This window comes from Cervus elaphus, chromosome 1 (genome assembly GCF_910594005.1).
Source record: "Cervus elaphus chromosome 1, mCerEla1.1, whole genome shotgun sequence".
Taxonomy (NCBI): Eukaryota; Metazoa; Chordata; class Mammalia; order Artiodactyla; family Cervidae; genus Cervus; species Cervus elaphus.
Window position 1 is genome coordinate 67,223,331 of NC_057815.1, and position 18,199 is coordinate 67,241,529.

General features: G+C 46.2%; 1 protein-coding gene and 1 pseudogene across 2 annotated transcripts; both read right to left on the minus strand.

Annotated features, from left to right (window-relative positions):
* Positions 1–436: 436 nt before the first annotated feature.
* UCP2 (uncoupling protein 2) lies at positions 437–7,285 on the minus strand. 2 transcript variants are annotated; one of them, XM_043906909.1, is made up of 8 exons: positions 6,935–7,274; positions 5,979–6,134; positions 3,386–3,608; positions 3,015–3,225; positions 1,877–2,071; positions 1,694–1,795; positions 1,187–1,367; positions 437–866 (listed from the first exon to the last, which is right to left on the minus strand). In XM_043906909.1, exons 3-8 carry the CDS (start codon positions 3,509–3,511, stop codon positions 752–754), a joined length of 930 nt encoding a protein of 309 aa, XP_043762844.1. In that variant the 5' UTR covers positions 3,512–3,608; positions 5,979–6,134; positions 6,935–7,274; the 3' UTR covers positions 437–751. The 2 variants fall into 2 exon arrangements, with proteins under 2 accessions (XP_043762844.1, XP_043762847.1); XM_043906912.1 differs by lacking the exon at positions 437–866 and having other exon boundaries at positions 1,183–1,367; positions 3,386–3,609; positions 6,935–7,285.
* Positions 7,286–16,337: 9,052 nt separating this feature from the next.
* LOC122702454 lies at positions 16,338–18,199 on the minus strand (annotated as a pseudogene).

The window sequence follows — 18,199 nt, forward strand, 5'->3', positions numbered from 1 at the left end:
GGGGAGGTGGGTTTCCCATTTATAAAGTAGAATAAAATAAGTGACAGCATCCAAGATCCCCAAGCTCCTCTAACTCTTCCAAGCAGCACAGGAGATGCAGGGCAAACAGGAACACTCATTCTGCAGAATAACAGGCCCAGGGCCTGCTGGGGGGTTGGAGGCAGGTGCTGGAGTACCAGGAGCTGGTGAGTGAAAGCTCAAGTGGTCTGGCAAGAGAGCCAGGCAACTGTGGGCTCCAGGCTGCTCCTTCACTTCCCATCTCAGCCCTGGCCTGGTCTGGAGACAGAGGTGGACCAGATGGCCTTCACCTAGAGTGGACTGCTGGAGGAAGATGGGCCCACCCCCCTTTCCAAGTCAGGTGGCTCCTCCCCTGCCCACCAGCTGCCAAAAGGGCCCACTAGACCAAGATCTGTGGTGATAGAGAGGGAGGAGACGCCAAGGTTGAGCTTGTTTTATGGGTGACGTGCTAGTTGGGCTTGGGGGCAGGAAGCAGGATGAAGAGTCAGGCTGAGGGCTTTCTAGGGGACTGGGGGCTTGAGATCCTGGCTGGTGCCAGGCTTTCCACAGTGTCAGCTGGGGTCAACTCCACCTGGACTGTGAGAGGCTACAGGGGAGCTGAGGGGTGAGAACGTGGGGAGGGGGAAGGGAGCAGAAGAGAGGGATGGATAGAGGGAAGGGGAGAAGGGGAGGAAGAAAAAGGAAGCAGGGCCAGGCTGCAGCCGGAGCCAATGCTGATCAGGTCAGCACCTGCTCAGAAGGGAGCCTCCCGGGAAGCACGGGCAGCCATGAGGGCCCGTTTCAGCTGCTCGTAGGTGACGAACATCACCACGTTCCAGGATCCCAAACGGAGAAAGGAGGGCATGAACCTAGAGGGGGAGAAAATACAGGTCATCTCTAGTTTGCCCTGGCATCCTGACAGATGCTCTGTCTCCCAGGAAGTCGGGATGACCCAAGAAATGGAGCTGTGGGCTGTGGGCAACAGTCCCTCGGAGTCTCCATTTTAACACCCATAAAACGGGCATGATAGCAGCTCCAGGAAGGAGGAGTTAAGAGCATGAGAATGCCAGGACCAGAATCAGAAACTGCTGACATGTGGTTGCCACTCAGTCCCAGTGGTTCTCTCATTTGTGTGACAGGTACGGGGGGCAGGAGGCCTGGACCTGGGAGGGGCAGGTCAGAGGCTCACCCTTTGTAGAAGGCTCGGGGCCCCTCCTTCTGGAGCATAGTGAGGGCGCAGTGGCCAGCGCTGCTGTACTGGCCCAGGGCAGAGTTCATGTATCTCGTCTTGACCACGTCGACAGGGGAGGCGATGACGGTGGTGCAGAAGCCCGCCCCGAAGGCAGAAGTAAAGTGGCAAGGAAGGTCGTCTGCCAAGGAGGAGTAGGAGGCATCAGGACACCTCCCCCGATAATTCCAGAAGGAGATGATTGAAGTAACTACGGTCTCGTGGTTTTAGACCCAGAGACTCCAGTGGGAACCTCTCCCAGTGCCTCTGAGAGTCGTTTTGCCCATGTAGCCTCAGGGCCTCAAGGTGCACGGTGGCAACTTCACCCCAGCTGGTGGCAATTCAGTGAGAGAAACTCACTGCATAAGCAAAGGGGAAATAGGGTGAAGGATGTGGTCTCCAGGCAGATCCACACTGGCTCCTGATTTGGGGGAAGGGTGAGACCCAGCATCATCTCCCCTAATTCACCTGTCATTAGGTGGGCCTTCAGGAGAGTGTCCTTGATGAGGTCGTAGGTCACCAGCTCAGCACAGTTGACAATGGCATTGCGAGCGACATTGGGAGATGTCCCTACAGGAGGAAAGGGTGTCTATGTGAGACCAGGCAGTAGGGGAAGAGGAAGACGAGGAAGAGAAAACAGCTGGTACACACCTTTCCAGAGTCCCCGAAACCCCTCCTCTCGGGCAATGGTTTTGTAGGCCTCAACAGTGCTCTGGTACCTCCGGCCAGCTCCAGCCCGGGCCTGCGCTTGGAACCGGACCTTCACCACATCCGTTGGCTGGGCCACGGCCACGGCCAAAGCACCGGTGGTGCTGCCTGCCAGAAGGCGGCTCCCGATGCCGGCATCTGTCGGAAAGCCATGGGGGTCAGTGGCCAGCTGGGCTTCCACTAGTGTCCACCTCTCCTCACCAGAACCACACCACTGAAATCTGTCTTCACTGTCCCCTGTTAATAAGACCCAGACCAGCTCTGCTCTAAGAACATCTTGCATCATACAGTGTCTATTATGTACTGTGGGCACTGGGACAGAGCAAGGAACAGGACAAAATGAGGTTTACTGCTATTTTCTTTCATAAAGCCTTTCTATTCACTTCATTTCACTCACTAAATGGCCCTGAGAAATCAGAAACTTTTATTTTTTGGGCTGCGTTGCATAGCTTGTACGATCTTAGTTCCCCGACTAGGGACTAAACCCAGGCCCCAGCAGTGAAAGCCCTAACCAATGGACCACCAGGGAATTCCTGAGACTCATTTCCGTTTGACAAACATGAAAGGCTTTCTCAGACTGGGATTCACAGGACTTGGGTTCTCATCCCTCATCTACTTCTCCTTGACATGTGATCTTGGGAAAAGGAAACCTTTCAGTCTGGGTTCTCAGTTTCCCCAAGTGTAAAATGGAGGGTGGACATGGTGTGCTGAGAAGGTGAAATGGAAGACCACTGGCCTTGAAAGCAAAGTCCTGGGAGTTTTCTGGCTCTTCATTGTGAGCCCTTGGCCGAGTCCCCTCCCCCACCTCAGGTATGCCTCGGCCTCTCCAGCTGGAACACGGGGATGATACCACCTGCTCCCGAAGTGGTTGTGAAAACCGGGATGAGCTGATGCCCTGCTCAGAGCCTGACTCAGCCCGGGAATCATCAGAATAATCAGGGACACGTCTAGTTCTCAGTTCCTCTGATCTGAAATTCTCCCTAGAGGTCTTAGGGCCTAAAGGAACTGTGCGGCTGGAAGAACTAGGATCGACCATCACTGAGAACAGGCCAAAAGGCCTATGGCCCAGCTCCACACTCACGCTCAGAGCCCTTGGTGTAGAACTGCTTGACGGAGTCGTAGAGGCCGATGCGGACGGAGGCGAAGCTCATCTGGCGCTGCAGGCCGGCGACCAGCCCGCTGTAGAGGCTGCGGGGGCCCTCCGTGCGCACCATGGTCAGGATGGTGCCCAGCACCCCGCGGTACTGGGCACTGGCCGCAGCCTGCATTGGCCCCTGCCTTTCTCCTTGGATCTGCAAGGCCAAGGCAGGTGGTTGCCCTCCCCATCTCCTGCCATCTCTGTTCTCTAAAATTTACAGTCCCCAAAACCCCACAAACTGGCCCTTGAGGAGTCTGTGCCTTGGGGAGGGAGCAGACTAGCCACCCTCAGAAATGCAGGCCTCATCCGCTCACCTGTAGCCGGACTTTAGCAGTATCCAGGGGAAAGGTGATGAGGTCAGCAATGCAGGCAGCTGTGCCTGCCCCCAGGAACTTCACAGTGGCTGTAGGGGGCACATCTGTGGCCTTGAACCCAACCATAATGATGATTCCTGCAACCTCCCAGGAGATGAACAAAAACTGGAGAAGAGGCACCTTCTGTCAGCAACAAGACGAGACAGAGGAACTCTGCCGGAGGCTAAGCCAAGGAGAGATAAGGTCCATCAGTAGCCGAACTTCCAGACCTTCTCTTCTTACTATCCTGCCCCTACCTTCTCTGATAGCATCATCCCCCTAAGCAAGGGCTCAGAGCTGCCCCTTGAGGGCAAATAGGAGTGAGCTCCACAGGTACTCAAACAGGGGCTGGAGAAGTAATTCCTGCCTGAGAAGTCTTCTCCTTCACCACGTGGAGTATCTGGATCACAGCTGTCCTAGTACTGCCTTGCAAACAGGCACTGGCCCAGCTCTTTGTCTGCTGGCTACAGAGATGTCACTGATGCCCACCCATGTTCCTGATTCTGCAGCTCTGTCTAGAGGGCAGGCAGACGAGGGGAAAGGTTTCAGCCAGACTAAGACCTGATAGGTACAAACCCACAGGCGTTATGCCCTGGATGTCTTAAGCAGAAGAGTCTGGAATTGTCTAAGTCTAGAAGAAAAGGAGTGAACAAGACCTATTCAGCCCCTTCAATTCGGTCTCACTCTTCCCCACCAGCCCACACACAGCTTGGGCTCTCTAGAGTCACTCTTTCAATGAGTTCGTTTTGCCCAGCGCTGGTTCACTGAGACAATATCTACCCTAGAGGGAGGCTTATTGTCTGGCACTGGGGGTGGGCAGGTGTTTCAAGCTGCATTTAGGGCTTGCAGAAACATTCTCAAAATTCAAAGGAGGGAGCATCCACCTCCACTGTGAGAGAAGAAACGGTGGGTAGTCAGAAAAGACTTAGGAAAAGTAACATTTAGCTGGGCCTTGAAGGATACTGTGCAGTTTTTAGGGCTAAGAGTATCTTCCTCCCTCCCCCAGCCTACTGTGTAACACAGGGAAAACTATTCCCTCTCTGGCCAGTTTCCTCTCCTCCTATAATACAGGGGGAGCCATGTCTTCATGAGAGGTGGGGGATGAGGAAGTAGTGTAGGTCAGAGCTATAAAGAATGACAAAGGAAACCAAAACCTCCATTTTGTTCTCAGAACTAGAACAACACCCTCCTCCCCTGCCTTGGGAGGAAGTGAGCCCAGCACCCCAATGGGGGAGGGTGACCTGCTTTTCTCCCCTGAGTTTATTTTGACCAGGAGTGGCTACTCTGAGCCCCACCTAATTGGCTATCCCTGTTGCTGGGGCTGTGAGGAAAGAGCTGGCCAACAGAGGAATGATGTGGTGACAGTAGTGAACACACAGACCGATGGAAGCAAAATGTTCACCAGGCTTCTTCCTCCTGGGCCTCTCATCCCAGGTGGCTGGGCAAACGGGAAATCTAAAGGCTACTCACCACTTGGTTGCTGGCCTTATTCATGTTTCCCTGGCCCACATGAGGCTCAGTGAAGGCTGCACTCAGGCAGTGGAAGGGGTTGATGAAGGTGTTCCCGAACCCCCAGAGCCCCTGCCCTGACATTCTCATCCCCCAGGAAGTGCTCCACACCTTTCCTCACCCCTCTGGCACATTCTATTAGCTCACTTACTTCTCAGAGCAGCCCTGTGAAGGAACTTAGTAAGAGTCCTGTCTGCAGGCTCCAAAGCTTATACAATTTGCTTTACACTGGAGCCCAGGTCATTTCTTTCCTGTTTTCTCAACCCCAGGCACAGGCAGGACCTTTCATGAGGAAGTCCAACATCCCAGTTCTCTTGTGACAATATGACAGTTCTGAGAAGGTTCAGGCAAAAAAGGCATCCCTTCTGGGCATCAGAGACATGATAACAACATGAGTCAATCATTTCCTGACCTTGATCTAGGTTGCAATGTGTTGTGAGGGTCAGAGAAATATAAGACCCAGCCCATCTTGGAGACAAGTGCAAAGGCTAAGTTGCCATTTTGAATATTGCCTTGGGTTTGCCATAAGTCAGGTCCTTCAGAGACATAGGTATGGGAAGCAAAGGTCCCTGTGCTAAAGACCCTACTAAGAAGATTAAATTAAGCTAAGGCCTAACAGGAAAGAATTAATCATATATTACTCACCAGCAAATAACCACTTTCACCTGATTATCGCAGTCTTAGGGACATACCAAAATATATATCTGATTCCTAATCGAAATCTCAAGGGTAGTCAAAGGCTTGAGTCAACAATATGTATTTAGAACACTAGGTACTCCTCTGTTGCTGATTTCCTGGAGCTAATCACTGTTCCACTGGGGCCTCACTGTCCTCCTCTGTAACATGGGGATTATACTCCTTGGCTTGTCAGGGTCAGTTTAAGGGCCAGAAGAAGACCAAGGATATAGGAAAGTGCTTTGTGAGCTCTAAGAGTGACTTTACTGGGATGGTGGTGCTAGTTACTTTTGTTAATATCCTGCTGACCCCGCCCCCAGACCACAGGGCTGAGGCAGTAGAAGACTCCTCCCTTAGACTGGACTCTTACCGGCTTTGTTGGGTCCCACGCTGAGGCCTTCAAGGTCAAGCTTCTCTAAAGATGTCCCGTTCTTCAAAGCTGCCAGTGGCTATCATGGCCTGATCCCTTTGGTTTTCCATAGAAAGTGGTTGGTAGACGAAATACCTAATGGTCATACTATGTGTCCTGTAGAGGAAAGGAGGTGAGTTTAGAAAGGGAAATGGGCCTTAAAAGGACTACAAACCCAGTAAAAGGAAAAGGCCATCTGCCCAAGGCACCTTAGCGTATTCAGTCCTTGCCTGGGGGATGTGAGGGCAGGGAACAGGGTCCATTTCCCACAGGGCAGCTGGGGACTAATTAAGTCCACACAGTGGAGAAGAGGGACAGATACATGGGAGGAAGGGATGAACCCAGAAGTCCTCCCTCCCCGGTCTGACCTAGTAGTATCACACATTGCTCTTTCAGATTTCTGCTTTAGTGTAATTCAGTACTCTGGGGAAGCATCCCCCAACACAGCAGACTTTGGTGAGTGGAAGTGCTGGAAGTGAGGTGGGGAGGGGGCATCAGGATGGTTTAGAGACTAGGGCCCAGAGCAGGCTTGAGGAGGTTAGAGAGGTTGGAATGGGCCCAGCGGAGGCCATATCAAGCAGCTCAAAGCTCCTACCAGCAGAAAGAGCTCTAGGAAGGCCTGTAGCCTCCTGGAATGGGAGAGGTTCTTCTGATCATCGCTGAAGGCCCCCTACCCTGGCAGAGGAGAGGGCTTATATTACAGCCTTTTGAGCGCTAGAGGTAAAGAACAAAGGCAAGACAGGAAAAGAGTGAAAGAAGAGAGATTTAAAAAAAAAAAAAAGACAAAATGGTAAAATACAAAATAGGGTGGGAGGCGAGGAGGGAAATTAAAGGTGGCGCGTGGGTCCCCTCGGCCGGAGTGGCGGGAGGGCAGGTGTTGCGGGTGCTGGACTGGGGCGGGCCGGGGCCGGGCTCACCGGGTCGCAAGGAGAACAAGCGGGTACAGGCAGTTCTGTCGGTCGGCGGGCGGAGGGCGCGTCCACGAAGCGCAGACAGAACTCGATCCGAAGGCGCGGCCGGCGGGGCTTGCAGAGAGGTAGGAGGAGGGTGCCCTGAGACTTAGATCTCGGGGCGGAGCCTGCTGGGCGGGGGCGGAGCCTGCTGGGCGGGGGCGGGGCTTGCGGGCTCCGAGGACTAGGCGGCGACCCTTTAGCAGCGGAGACCGCCACGCCCAAGGTCGTCTTCGCGCCTTCTTTCACTCCCATTTCCGGGCTTCGGTCCCTGCCCTTTTGTACCCCATAGGGTTCCCCGTCGCCCCGCCAACCTCATTGTGAAGATGGCAAGACTGATGCGCGGGAAGAAGCAGAGGCTGCCCAGGGTCATACACGCCTCTGGCCCCTAGCCGCGGCTCTTTCTAACGACGCCCAAAGGCTCGGGTAGAAGAAGAGCACTCCGTGCTTTCACGGGCCCAGTTCGCTACCCGCAACTCGGCCACCCGTGTTTCCGCCAACCGCTCGCTCTCCCCAGGCGCCAGCGCGGGCTTTCTGGGGCGGGGCCTCCCGACAGGCCTCGCAGCAGCAGGTGGCCTGTCCCCGCCAACGGCCGTTGGGCGCAGCTGCGTTTCCTGCCGCCTGAGGGCTCTGTCCTGGGTTCCCGGGGGACTTCTGGACGGGGCGGGGGTACCGACCGTGGCGCTCCCGCCCCCACGTACAGACGAGCCAACGGGCTGGCGCCCCTCGAGTGAAAAGCCGGAGTGAGAAGGCCGAACAGGGCTTGGATGTGCTTCGTGCTTAGGCCCCAGCATGAGAAAGGGATGGTAGGCGAGGAACCTGGCCCCTCAGGTGGCTGGTGGTCTTTTGGGGGTAAGACATGTAAACAACCGGTAATTGTGTCTTGTGGCCGGACAAACACGTGCACATGGAGTGTAGAAGGACTCTATGTTCGCCCTTGGACTCTTGTGTCCCTACTTTTGTGTACCTTCTGTCCCCCACTGCCTCTTTTCAGCCTTGTAGACTGTCTGGGACTGTTGTGAGAAATTGTGGACGTTGTCTGCCATCCTAGTAAAAACAAAGTTGCCCACCGTCTCAGTTCTGTAATGCTCTGGCTATTAGCCACTGTAACCACCCAACCACAGTGAGCCCTGAGAGGAATTCAGGATGGAGGAAAACAGGAAGCATTCTCTGCTTTGGGTACTACTGGCCTTCCATAGTTAAGATCCATACCTAAGGAATAATTTAAATGAATCCAGAATGTTACATTTTCCTGTATACAGAAAACCACTAAAATCATTAATTTGAGATGTCTGTTCTTTATGATTGACTAATTTTTTGATGTTCATACATTTTTTTTACAGCAAAATATTTATCTTGGCTTTTCTCTTAACCTCTTTCAAATATGTCCTCAAAGGTATCTGAGAGGCCCTCTCGTGGGCTATCTCCTTCAGTAAGATTCTTGGGTAAAGTTTAACTGGTTACTTTCAGGTGTGTGTTTTTCTTCAATTGCAGCTGTTTGGCCTGCTGTTGAAAGAACCCTTGGAAAGTGTAATGGGAGGATCTGGGAAGATGAACATTTAGTGTGTGCAGTTACTATGTTTGGGTTCCTTGTGGATACTTCTGTATAACCCTGTGAGGCTGGTATCAACCTCTGACCTACAAATGAGTGCCAGAGAGGTTAAATCATCTGCCTGATGTCACACTTTCCTAAGTCCAGTACTTGTGCTCAGTCGACTCATTGCCAGCCCACGGACTGTAGCTCACCAGGCTCCTCCATGGGATTTTCCCAGGCAAAAATACTAGAGTGGGTTGCCATTTCCTCCTTCAGGGGATCTTTCTGACCCAGGGGTCTAACCCATATCTCCTGCATTGCAGGTGGATTCATTGCCATCTGAGCCACCAGGGAAGCCCTGGCAGATTAATTTACCACTGAGCCACACGGGTCACAATGTTAGGAAATGGTGAACCATGGTTTAAGCCCAACTCAATCAGCTCCATTCGGGTATTTTCCATAAGCAGAGGGAATTGTCAGCCAGGAGACTATAGCTGGAAGGGGACTGGATAATTATAGCAGGAAAGAAAAAACACAGTGAGCACATGTTCCTGGAGGAAACTGAAATCAAGCCAAAAATTTGTTTCTGGCACTGGAGTCTCCCATCCACTGCTGGCCTAGGTTTTGTACATCAGCTTCTGTCTTTGGCTGTGATGAACAAATTCCCAGGATGCTCCGCAAATTTTGGGGGAGACTACTGAACTGGTTGGTGATCTTTGAGGAGACATGAAAAATAGAGTAGAACCAAAAGCCTGGAAATAAAAGTGTTACCCTGATTGCCAGAATTGGGAAGAGCCTGTATTTCAGAGGCTCCATACCTGTGAGATATTTGTTCATCCCTAGCAAAATTCAAGGGACTGTTAGAAGGATGATATGTGGGCATTTAAAAAGGGAAATAGGTATCACCAGGATTCAATATGGATTAAGAAGTCCTGTTAAATTCTCTTTTCCTTGGAATGGGCTAAGCAGATGAGAACAATGCTACAGACACTGTACCTCTGGACTTTTAGCAAGCAACTTATCCAAGTCATAAGATAGATGTCTTATGGAGAAAGAAGAACGTATAGTATTAACTGTAAAAAATGAGCAACCTAAAAGTTGAGAATGATGTTTACTTGGGGCATTAATGAGGATGTAAGCCAGGGATACAGCCTCTCAGATACCTCTGAGGAACAGGTTGTGCTCAGTGTTCAGTCATGTCCAGCTCTTTGCGACCCCGTGGACTGTAGCACGCCCGGCTCCTCTGTCCATGCAATTTTCCAGGCAAGAATACTGGAGTGGGTAGCCATTTCCTTCTCCAGGGGATCTTCCCCACCCAGAGATCGAACCCAAGTCTCTTGCGTCTCTTGCATTGGCAGGCAGATTCTTTACCACTGTGCCACCTGGGTATACAGGAGTTCTTGCAAAAATAACAACAACAAAACAAACCCATGTAGCTGAACAACAAAAGATTACAGCTAATTAAAGAAAAAACAGACATCTCAAGTTAATGACTTTAGCACTATGTATGGGAAGATGCAGCAGTCTGGACTTAATGAAATTATTCTTTTGATATGCACCTTAACTATCTAGGGACAGTATCCTGTTTTTCGCCATCCTGAATCACCTCAGGGTGCACTGTGGTGGGTGGCTTGATGGTCTTAACATCCTCTGTTTACTCCTCTGGCAGATGTTCTTTGTCCACAATGGGTACAGTTCAGTTCAGTTCAGTCACTCAGTAGTGTCCAACTCTTTTCGACCTGATGGACTGCAGCACACTAGGCCTCCCTATCCATCACCAACTCCCGGAGTTTACTCAAATTCATGTCCATTGAGTCGGTGATGCCATCAAATCATCTCATCCTCTGTTGTCCCCTTCTCCTCCTGCCTTCAATCTTTCCCAGCATCAGGGTCTTTTCCAATGAGTCAGTTCTTTGCATCAGGTGGCCAAAGTATTGGAGTTTCAGCTTCAACACCAGTCCTTCCAATGAATATTCAGGATTGATTTCCTTTAGGATGAACTGGTTTGATCTCCTTGTTGTCCAAGGGACTCTCAAGAGTCTTCTCCAACACCACAGTTCAAAAGCATCAATTCTTCTATGCTCAGCTTTCTTTCAAGTTCAACTGTCACACCCATATATGACTACTGGAAAAACCACAGCCTTGACTAGACAGGCCTTTGTTGGCAAAGTAATGTCTCTGCTTTTTAATATGCTGTCTAGGTTGGTCATAACTTTTCTTCCAAGGATTAAGTGTCTTTGAACTTCATGGCTGCAGTCACCATCTGCAGTGATTTTTGAGTGCAAAAATATAAAATCTCTCACCATTACCACTGTTTCCCCATCTATTTGCAATGAAGTGATGGGACCAGATGCCATGATATTCGTTTTTTGAATGTTGAGCTTTAAGCCTACTTTTTCACTCTCCTTTTTCACTTTCATCAAGAGGCTTTCTGCCATAAGGGTGGTGTCATCTGCGTATCTGAGGTTATTGATATTTCTCCCGGCAATCTTGATTCTAGCTTGTGCTTCACCCAGCCCAGCATTTCTCATGATGTACTCTGCATATAAGTTAAATAAGCAGGGTGACAATATACAGCCTTGACGTACTCCTTTTCCTATTTGGAACCAGTTTGTTATTCCTTGCCCAGTTCCAACTGTTGCTTCTTGACCTCATACACATTTCTCAAGGGGCAGGTCAGGTGGTCTGGTATTCCCATCCCTTCAGTCTGTGGTGATCCACTCAGTTAAAGGCTTTGGCATAGTCAATAAAGCAGAAATAGATGTTTTTCTAGAACTCTCTTTTTTGATACTCCAACAGATGTCAGCAATTTGATCTCTGGTTCCTTTTCTAAAACCAACTTGAACATCTGGAAATTCATGGTTCACGAACTGTTGAAGCCTGGCTTGGAGAATTTTGAGCATTACTTTGCTCCCATGTGAGGTGAGTGCAATTGTGCGGTAGTTTGAGCATTCTTTGGCATTGTCTTTCTTTGGGATTGGAATGAAAACTGACCTTTTCCAGTCCTGTGGCCACTGCTGAGTTTTCCAAATTTGCTGACATATTGAGTGCAGCACTTTCACAGCATCATCTTTTAGGATGTACAATGAGTACAGATAAGTGCATTTTACAAACCTGTTGCACATATAGTTTATTGAAAAAAACATATATATCCCAGTTTATTTGTAAACATGTTGTATATGTGTGTCTTACTGTTTGCAACCCTATGGACTGTAGCCCACCAGGTTCCTCTGTCCATAGAATTTCCCAGGTGAGAATACTGGAGTAGGTTGCCATTTCCTTTTCCAGGGGAATCTTCCCAACCAAGGGATTGAACCCTCATTTCTTTTGCATCTCCTGCATTGGTAGGCTGATTCTTTACCCCTAGTGCCACCTGGAAAGCCTCATGTTATATATGCCAGTAGTCAATTTGACACAGTTTATAGTGTTAATATCATGCTGGAAAGCAATCCACTGTACTTATAGTTTTGAAAATTTAAAGTTTTAAAACAAATTGAAACACTGAAAATGAGAAAAAAGCAAGAATGGCAGAGAAAGCTGAAAACATTAGGTAATGAAAACCAACATGAGAAAAAAAGATCTCAAATGTCTCCGGTATTTTTTTGCCAAGAATATTGTTAGCCATATTAACTCCCCTCCCCAAACAAATACAAAGTTAATCTGATTGCATTTTTTAAAAAAGAAATCAAGGAAATTTGATGATCATACTTTAAAAAAATGATATAAAAGCTGAATTTCTTTAAAAACATTTAAGAGATGAAATTGATCCATACATTTAAAAAAAATGTCCGTTTTAAAAAATTGTCATTTTTTAAAATAATTTTTTTGATTATTTAAAAAACTAATTTTATTTATTTATTTGGTTGTGTTGGGTCCTTGTTGCTGTGCAGGCTTTCTCTCGTTGTGGAGAGCGGGGGCTACTCTCTAGCTGCAATGCAGGGGATTCTCCTTGCAGTGACTTCTCTTGTTTCAGGGTACAGGTTCTAGAACATTTGGGTTTCCATAGTTGCAGCACACAGGCTCAGTAGTTATGGTGCAGTGACTTAGTGGTCCCACAGTACATGGGAGCCTCCAAGACCAGGGATTGAACATGTGTCTGCAAGATGGGCACGATAAAGGACAGAAATGGTATGGACCTAACAGAAGCAGAAGATATTCAGAAGAAGTGGCAAGAATACACAGAAGAACTGTACAAAAAAGATCTTCATGACCCAGATAATCACGATGATGTGATCACTCATCTAGAGCCAGACATTCTGGAATACGAAGTCAAGTGAGCCTTAGGAAGCATCACTACGAACAAAGCTAGTGGAGGTGATGGAATTCCAGTTGAGCTATTTCAAATCCTAAAAGGTGATGCTGTGAAAATGCTGCACTCAATATCCCAGCAATCTTGGAAAACTCAGCAGTGGCCACAGGACTGGAAAAGGTCAGTTTTCATTCCAGTCCCAAAGAAAGGCAATGCCAAAGAATGCTCAAACTACCACACAATTGCACTCATCTCACATGCTAGTAAAGAAATGCTCAAAATTCTCCAAGCCAGGCTTCAACAATACGTGAACCATGAACTTCCAGATGTTCAAGCTGGTTTTAGAAAAGGCAGAGGAACCAAGGATCAAATTGCCAACATCCGCTGGATCATCGAAAAAGCAAGAGAGTTCTAGAAAAACATCTACTTCTGCTTTATTGACTGTGCCAAAGCCTTTGACTGTGTGGATCACAACAAACTGTGGAAAATTCTGAACGAGATGGGAATACCAGACCACCTGACCTGCCTCTTCAGAAATCTGTGTTCAGGTCAAGACATAACAGTTAGGACTGGACATGGAACAACAGACTGGTTCCAAATAGGGAAAGGAGTATGTCAAGGCTATATATTATCACCTTGCTTATTTAACTTATATGCAGAGTACATCATGTGAAATGCTGGGCTGGATGAAGCACAAGCTGAAATCAAGATTGCCAGGAGAAATATCAATAACCTCAGATATGCAGATGACACCACCCTTATGGCAGAAAGTGAAGAAGAATAAAGAGCCTTTTGATGAAAGGGAAAGAGGAGAGTGAAAAAGTTGGCTTAAAGCTCAACATTCAGAAAACCAAGATCATGGCCTCTGGTCCCATCACTTCATGGCAAATAGATGGAGAAACAATGGAAACAGTATTTTTTGGGCCTTAAAGTCACTGCAGATAGTGACTACAGCCATGAAATTAAAAGACTTGATCCTTGGAAGAAAAGCTATGACCAACCTAGACAGTATATTAAAAAGCAGAGACATTACTTTGCCAACAAAGGTCTGTCTAGTCAAAACTTTCGTTTTTCCAGGAGTCATGTGTGGATGTAAGAGTTGGACTGTAAAGAAAGCTGAGTGCCAAAGAATTCTGTGGTATTGGGGAAGACTCTTGAGAGTCCCTTGGACAGCAAGGAGATCAAACCAGTCCATCCTAAAGGAAATCAATCCTGAATATTCATTGGAAGGACTGATGCTGAAGCTGAAACACCAGTGCCTTTTTTGGCCACCTGATGTGAAGAACTGACTCATTGGAAAAGACCCTGATGCTGGGAAAGATTGAAGGCAGGAGGAGAAGGGGACGACAGCGGGGGAGATGGTTCGATGGTATCACCGACTCAATGGACATGAGTTTGAGTAAGCTCTGGGAGTTGGTAATAGACAGGGAGGCCTGGCGTGCTGTAGTCCATGTGGTGGCAAAGAGTCAGACACAACTGAGCGACTGAACTGAACTGAACCCCTGCATTGGCAGGCAGATTTTTAACCATGGAACCACTCGGGAAGCCCCAGTTTAATATCTAGATTGCCTAAAATAAGGTCTTCATAGTAGATTTATCACTAGAGTATTTTGACCTGAAGACATAGCCTCAATGCTTCCAATGTGTGATTTTAACTTCAAATCATAGTCCTTGGTTTGCAAACATCAAATTCAACTTTATGTTAGTTGGTGTAGAAACTAAACAAAACTTATTAAATCAAGATGATAGCATGGAGCAACCACTGCTACCAAAATGAAAAAGTTCTATTTTTCCTTAGACAGTCTATGAAAAGAAAAACTTAACATGACAAAGTCTACACATAAACTTTGTTTAAAACTAGGATGTTTGCCAAAAGTAGAAAATAAACCAAATGTCCACCAATTGTTGAATAGTTAAATAAAATGCCGTTACCCAAACAATGGGATACTCTCCAGCAATAAAAATGGATGAAGTACTGATACCTGCTATGATATGGATAAGTCTTGAAAACATGCTAAGTAAAAAAACAGTCACAAAAGACCACGTAATGTATGTTCCCATTTATATAGGCAAATCTATAGAGAAAGCAGAAAGTAGAGCTGGGGGGATGGGGGGATTTGGGCATGACAACTAACATGTTAAGGGGGTGTGGTTGTTTTGGGGTGATGAAAATGTTCTAAAATTGATTGTAGTGATAGTTGCACAACTTTGACTTACTAAAAAGCATTGAGTTTTATTCTTTGAGTGGATGAACTGTGTGATATGTGAATTATATTTCAATAATGCTGCTACCCCTCCCCCCCAAAAAAAAAGAGGAAGAGAGAGAAACAAAACCAAATGCAAATCAAACCATGTTAACATCCTTTTAAGGATGTTGTTTAGTTGGTAAGTTGGTCAGTTTTGTCTGAGTCTTGTGAGCCCATGGGTTATCGCCCACTAGGCTCCTCTGTCTGTGGGATTTCCCAGGCAAGAATGCTGAAGTGGGTTGCTGTTTCCTTCTCCAGGGGGTCTTCCTAACCCAGGGATCAGACCCACGTCTCCTGCTTGGCAGGCAGATTCTTTAAATGCATTAAAAAAAGAGAGAATGTTTTCCAAAATTTCTTATGAAATGTGAGTGAACTTTTATAGTCTGAATTAAGACCTTATACAGCAAGGTCAAATTATACATAATTTTACTGATTTGCATATCTTCAATATATCAAAGTTAAATTATACTTATTTGCATACCTTCAACAAAGTTCAGCTGATGCACATAATTTATTAGGTATCCACAGGACTTTGTTTTTTTTTTTTTGACTCGATGCACAGCTGCATAGCTTGTGGGATATTAATTCCCTGACCAGGGAGCAGTGAAAGCTCAGAGTCTAACCACTGGACCACCAGGGAATTCCCTCCATAGCAATTCTTAATGTGTCATCAAATCTTCTGGCAGTAATGGGTGTTTATTGTTTTATATTCTTTCTAGTCTAAATACCAAAAAGTCTGTTCATAGGAAGAGTCAAATCCCTTTCCATTATTCCCCAAAATGTAGATAATAAAATATAAAAGTAAACAAGGTTTGTTTAAGTTATATAAAATCTCCACTACAATATTCAGTGACTGCTTATAAATGTTTACAGTTATCATAAAACCTACAAGGTTTATCCTAAGACTAAGAAAAAGAAATGTAGGGACTTCCCTGGTGGTCTAGTGGTTAAGACTATGCTTTCATTGCAGGGGACTTGGGTCCCTTCCCTGATCTGGGAACAAAGATCCTTTGTGCTGCTTGCTGAGGGGGGAGAAAAGTAGGTTTACCTGAAAATAAAAATACAGTGCTGATTGCTAAAAAGTTCTGTGTTAAAAAGAAACCAACAACCTAGGGATCAATTTAAACAAAAAAAAAAAAAAAAAAGGAGCTCTTTGTTGCATTAGGATATGCTGTAATGAGCAAGACTCCTGGCAAATTAAATGTTAGCCAAACTGCAATACAACACACTTTTGGCATCATTTAATGGTAAGTTATACTGCACCAGCAGAATGGTTTTTGCAACTGGCACTTTAAGAAAAAAAAAAGACACCAAGTGCAACAAACAAATGGGGTAACTAAATTATAGCCAATGAAAACTAGCAGTGAGACATAAGGGAGATGACCCTCTAAACTATTCTGCTAAGATGCCATCTCTAATATTACAATCTTTCCAAGAAGTGGAACTCCCATATCCGCCTAAGATGGTAAAGCAGTCTTGAGAAAGCTGACTTCTGTGTGAATATCCAGTGTTGAAACATCTTCCTTGAATGAATGAACAAAGTTAAGGACAAGTAGAGAGAATTTTCTGCTGGAATGTCAGGGTCTTTAAAAGCTTTCTTGGTTGTATGTAGCAGTTTTTCTGCAAACTTGTTTAATGTAGAGCCAAATAGTGGAATTTCAAAGCACAGCTCAAGAGGAAACCAGTCACTTCTGTTGTGGCAACATCAGAGTCTTGTTTTGTTGTTGTACCTGTTGTGGCTTCCTCAATGACCATTTCACAGGATTCTTCATTTGCTCAGAGCCAGAAGTTAAATAAGTTAAATCAAGTTCTCCTCATCAGAAGCATCACCAGGTTTTCTGTTTACATGTTGACTAGAAGCTTAGATGTGGTGACATATTCATAGAAATCCTTACAAGCCCACTTTCTTCCTTAATATTTGCAGTGTTTAATGAACATTCATATTGATGCAAGCAAACTTTCCTTGTAGCTCTGTTTTAATCAAATGGAAAAAGTTTTTCTCATCCTATCACTTAATATCTGAGCTAATCTGAAGTAGGAGTTACTTCAGGATTATGACTCCAAAATATCATTAATGCTCAGTATTAGCTCTGAAATATATCTGGTAGTTTTTGAAGTCTTCTACTTTTGACCAAAGTAAAAGAAATGGGCATCTGACTTCTGAGCAGTGGCTTCTGGATAACTGGTCTAATATTCTGAGGAGTACTGTTGCTGATGGTCTGTATTCATTAGTGAGAAGAATCATAGAAACAAGCGTTGTGTAATTTTGTTTGGAGCTCTGCTGCATGGATTTCCCAGGTGGTCCAATGGTTAAGAATGCAGGGGACATAGGTTCAATCCCTGGTCTGGGAAGATCCCACATGCTGTGGAGCATCTGAGCCTCTGTGCTACAACTACTGAAGCCCACACACCTAGAGCCCGTGCTCTGCAACAAGAGAAGTCACTGCAATGAGAAGCCCGCAACAGAGACCCAGTGCAGCCAAAAGTAAATAAATTAATAAAATTTTAATTAAAAAAAAGAACTCTGATAAAAGTCACAGGGTCCAAATCAAGAAGGCTTTCATACGTTTTAAGAAATTCAGAAGAAAACCATAATTGATTTTTCTGACTATAGTTGTTTGACTATATTGTTATTATGATGCAGAGACAGTGTGATGTTTCTCAGAGTGATTGCCTGATTAAAATATCTCTGCAAGTTTGCACTTTTTCTTCATCATCAGTGATTTGAAGTCTAGTATTTTTTAGTCCTATAAGGAAGCTGTCCAGAGATTTATGTGAAAGTCTGTCAACTTTTGGTACAAGATTTCTCATCATTACAAAGGAAAGTGCTGAGTCAAATACGAAAGCAGTAATATGCTTTGTGAGTCCTGTATATAGATCCAACCAAGTTGCTTATATTGGCTGTGTCAGCTGGATCTTGACTATTTCTATCAGTATCAGAGTTGATGAAACTTCTATTTGAGGATTCCTACTTTCTGTGTCATCTTATAAAAGGAGTATCTTTTGAGGATAGAAAGCACTTTTAAATCTTTTTGCAGATAGAACATTGCACCATGATGAATGTAATTGATGCACATTTATTACTTATGTCTCTTCTTATGGGCAAAGTCCAAGCAACAATATATGAAAACATTCTTAGCCAGGGATATGTCTATCTCAAGGATATATGCAAGCTCTGCAACATTCATATGCTCATTTATTGA

Bases quoted from the DNA above. Each gene is read 5' to 3' on its own strand.
- UCP2 (XM_043906909.1), bottom strand. From the start codon at position 3,511: ATGGTTGGGTTCAAGGCCACAGATGTGCCCCCTACAGCCACTGTGAAG. The intron at 3,226-3,385 runs GTGAGCGGATGA...TTGGCCTTGCAG, and splicing joins CTGCTAAAGTCCGGCTACAG to ATCCAAGGAGAAAGGCAGGG. The intron at 1,796-1,876 runs GTGTGTACCAGC...TTCCTCCTGTAG, and splicing joins GTTTCGGGGACTCTGGAAAG to GGACATCTCCCAATGTCGCT.